The 4,068-nt window shown below is 37.8% G+C and overlaps 1 protein-coding gene across 1 annotated transcript in view; it reads right to left on the reverse strand.

The window, feature by feature from the left end:
• The window catches only part of LOC103619122, a gene marked incomplete at its 5' end in the record, with an annotated part of 95,309 nt that extends 92,156 nt beyond the window's left edge, over positions 1–3,153 (reverse strand). Inside the window, one exon of the mRNA XM_008637606.1 lies at positions 3,037–3,153. Within this exon, the coding sequence (XP_008635828.1) occupies positions 3,037–3,153 (117 nt within the window). The remainder of the gene's footprint in view (positions 1–3,036) is intronic.
• Between the last annotated feature and the right edge of the window lie 915 nt (positions 3,154–4,068).

Consider the following 4,068-nt stretch of genomic DNA (forward strand, 5'->3'; position numbering starts at 1 on the left):
CGATTCTTGATAGAAGTTTCAGAGATCTTTTTTCTCCAGCTGCATGGCTGGGGGACTGCTGAAGAACTGAGCAATCACGGGACAAACCGGGTCTTCCCGGGCAGGGGAACACAAAATAACCAATGGGAAACAGGATTAGGGTATGTGTGACCAGGGAGCAGGGAGACCCCGTGCCTAGGCCATGCCTCTACCCCAGGGTCCCCTCTCCCAGGACCCCATGGCGGGGGGGGGAACCCCAACATAGGAGGACTCTTACTTCATCCCGGAGACCCCTGCCCATGACCACCAGATGACACTGTGCAAGAGCAACGCAGATGTAAATGACTTTTGGGCTCATTGTAATATGAGGCGAGGCTGGGCGGGGCTAGGTAATGAATATGTATAGGCGTATTGGGAAATTTAATGAATATGGAGGTTGTAATCCAATAAATACCAAGCTGAATGCAGCTGTCGGCACACATGACTTTGGAGGAACTATCCCCCATGTGTCCCAGCGCTGGAATAAACATACCTACTTTCCTCCTTATTCCAGTAGTGGAGTCTTTTCCGCATATCATGACATTAATGTTCGGTAAATGGATCCTATTCCAAATTTGCAAAATTGGATTTAACAAAATGTGTAAATCTGACAATAACCATTTTCTCTAAAAGGTCTCAGGAGAACAGATATAACTTTGTTTACATAGCATTAAAATCTTATTTAGTACTATTGAAGTACCAAATGATTTCATAGGTTTAGTTGCTTTGATTAATATTTGTATACGCTTTGTAGTTTTCTACAAGTATGGCTTTAGAATACTTGTATCTTCACTCTGATTGTCTCAGTGGGTAGAAAAATTTCATCCTGAATATAACTTGAATTTTCATATAATTGCCTCTTCAAGGTAAGGCATAAAATTCCCAACTGGACTAATATCCTAAGTAGGTAGAAACAATTCCGTTTCATTACATCTTTGATTCCCCTGAGACAATCAGACTATTATATATGTGTATTTGTTTAGATTATAGTAAAGTTTTCTAACACTTAATATGTTAAGCAAGAATATGTGGAATACTGAACTTCACTGAAGGAGAACGCTGGACTAAGAAGCATGAATGAAAATGAAAAGAGCTCCTGACCATGTATTGAACTCCTCCAATCCCTACAACCAAGAAGCTACTTTCACAAACTCTTCTTTGTTCTTGATTTGCATCTCATCCTCCTATGATCTTAAGGGGTGAGGAACAACCTATCCTACACTAACTGGTAACAACATAAATAAAATGACTTATTGGATTGTCCTCAACTCCCATGAACATCCTGAAGTTAATGCCATATCTTATAATCTCTTGGTTTATCACTAATCATTTTATATATATATATAAATATGTGTTACATCATCTAATGCATAAATACATAAGCTGAAGCAACAGCGGGTGCTTCTTATCAATATCAATAACGTTTAACATCTTTTAAAGAAATAGTAAAGCTTAGGAGTACAATGTGTATCAACGATGGTGTACACATATATGAAAGTGGATGCTTTTATAGCATGGAGGCAAGATACACCTGCACTATCACTGCATGAGGTAAAGTCAGTGACTCCAGTCACAGGGGTGGAATGTGGCAGGACTTCCCCCCCTACCACAGAAGAGCTTATCTATTCTGTCCATCAGCTGGTTTGGTAGCTCCAGACATTCTCCCCCCTCACATGAATTGATGAGATAACCCAGGCCAGCTTGCTTGACTAGTGAGTTGTCTCTGGCTAGTGAGTTATCTCTCTCTCTGGCACCAGGGGTAGAATTTCCAGGTGGCAATAAACAACTCACCTTGAGAACAAGATGTGGGGAGATAAGATGGAATTCCTGACTGACAGACACTTCACTTTACAAACTATAAAAGCTACACAAACTTTCATGGAGGCAGAAGTCTCCTATACACACCCTGGAAATGTGTGGGACTTCTCCCCGAAGTTTGGATGCAAATTTGGCAGATACTTTCCTGGGAATTGAGGGAAAGGATTCTATGTGTACTCCATCATCAATTCAGTGATAAGTCACATTGACTCCTAATCTATACTATTTCTTCGCTAGCTGTAATATAGGTACCTTTTATTGTGCACTGGTTTGTTTAATCTACTAGTAGTTCTTTTGTTTATCCTGTGTAGTAAGTAAGCCTGTTAAAGTCTTATGTCTGTTTTTTCCTTGTGTCTATTCAATAAATAATTCATGTTTTAATAGACCTGATCAGTCATTATTAAGAACTTGCAAGCAAGAGTGGTTTTGGGGTGCTGGCCACCTCAATAAAGCTGCCGCCTGCTGCCAGAAACCTGGGCAAAGGCAGGGGTCGTCCAAACTCTCCCCTCTCATTCGTAACAATAATCCAGATGCAAAAGTTTCATTGTGCTAGGTATTGTACTTACACTCAACACCTTGGAGCAGTGCCTATCTTTTCTCTGAAAACATATCTTTTCTCTATTTTGTGTGTTACATATTTTAAAAATATCTGACCTTCAAGCCCTTTAGGCAAAATGAAAGTAACAGAATTCATTGGAAGAGATAAGGTATAGATCAGGAAAACTGAATGAAAATGCTGATGAACAATAGGGCCTTAAAAAACAAGGAGACAAAAGCCAGTAATCAGATAGTTAAAGCAGCCAAGTGAACAGAGATGAGCCTAAAAACCAAATAAAAACCTAGGAGAATGGACTCTAAGAAGTTTGTGGCATCTAGATAACAACCAATTCAATAATCAGTGAGACAGAATAGCCAAAACAATTAAAAAGTTACTCAAACATAATGCAAGCTTTTTCTTGTTCAAGTTAGAGAACTCAAGAAAGGTTCAGTTAGCTCACAGTTCTCTAAATTCTTGTATATGAAGGATAAGCAAATCAATTCCTTTGGAACATAATTAACATAATGGCTTCAATCTTGCAACTTTTATCTTTCAGAAATACCTTGAGTACTTTAATGACTATATATTGAAGCTTACAACTCTCTGCAAGCACCACTAGATCTAATGAGGGACTGAAAAAGGAAATCAGAAAAAACACATACCTTGTGTTGTTCTATTGCATCTACCCACTGTTGTCTGTGGTCTGGGTCTTGAGCTCGGAGGTACCAAACACTGTCATTTACACTGATATCAAATCTGCATTCATCAAAGTCATGAGGCTGTGAAATAATGTAAAATTAGCTAAAATTATCATCATGATCAACAATATCTCACACTCTAGAAACACTGCAATTAGAAAAACTGATTGATATTGCCTTGAATTCGTCCTAGATTCTAAATTTGGTTGTATATGGCTGTCTCAAATAATGAACATAATACACTTGTATAACAAAGAATGCCAATCTTCTGAAACAGAAAAGCCAATTTAGTACAGTCTTAACAAAATTGTCACAAAAAAGTTCCACACAAACAGTGACCAAACATTCCAAAGGGATCCTTTAGAAAAATAACTACTGGACACAGCCAGGAAAATATGTTTTTTAAATTTCAAAGCAGTAAAGACAAATTAAGGTTATTGCTATCAATATTAATTTTCAACAGAAGAAACACATACATCATAGCAAAAAGCACCAGGATAGAGCCATAAAAGTAGAATATATCAAAATGACAAGGAAGGCAGGAAACTAAAGGAAGCTGTGGCACCCTCTGCCTAAACTACCTTAACTAAGAGGACTGTCAGATAATTGAAAGCAACATGCAATCCCTTTCCATATGATCACTCAAATACATCCAACTTTCAGTTCATATGCCTCAAATAGTAAAATGCCTTTAATAGCATTACACTGAAGCTAGTAAGGAAAGTACAAAGGAACAAACGAAGGATCTATTTTGTCCTGTGACACTGTCAGTTCAAAGTTACTCCCTAGAAAACATCCAACACAGAAAAACTTTTTTCCTTTCATTGAAAACTATTCTTAACAAAACATAAGTACAGCTGAACACCTTTTTGAATTTGAATACAAAGAAATGTTACACATAGAAGCACACAGGGATATAACAGACTCTAAGATTAAGGCAAATGATGCGATCTGAAATGCAATAAATATTGATTCCTGATGCCAAAGACAAGTCTA

Source organism: Corvus brachyrhynchos, unplaced genomic scaffold (genome assembly GCF_000691975.1).
Source record: "Corvus brachyrhynchos isolate BGI_N302 unplaced genomic scaffold, ASM69197v1 scaffold507, whole genome shotgun sequence".
Lineage (NCBI taxonomy): Eukaryota > Metazoa > Chordata > Aves > Passeriformes > Corvidae > Corvus > Corvus brachyrhynchos.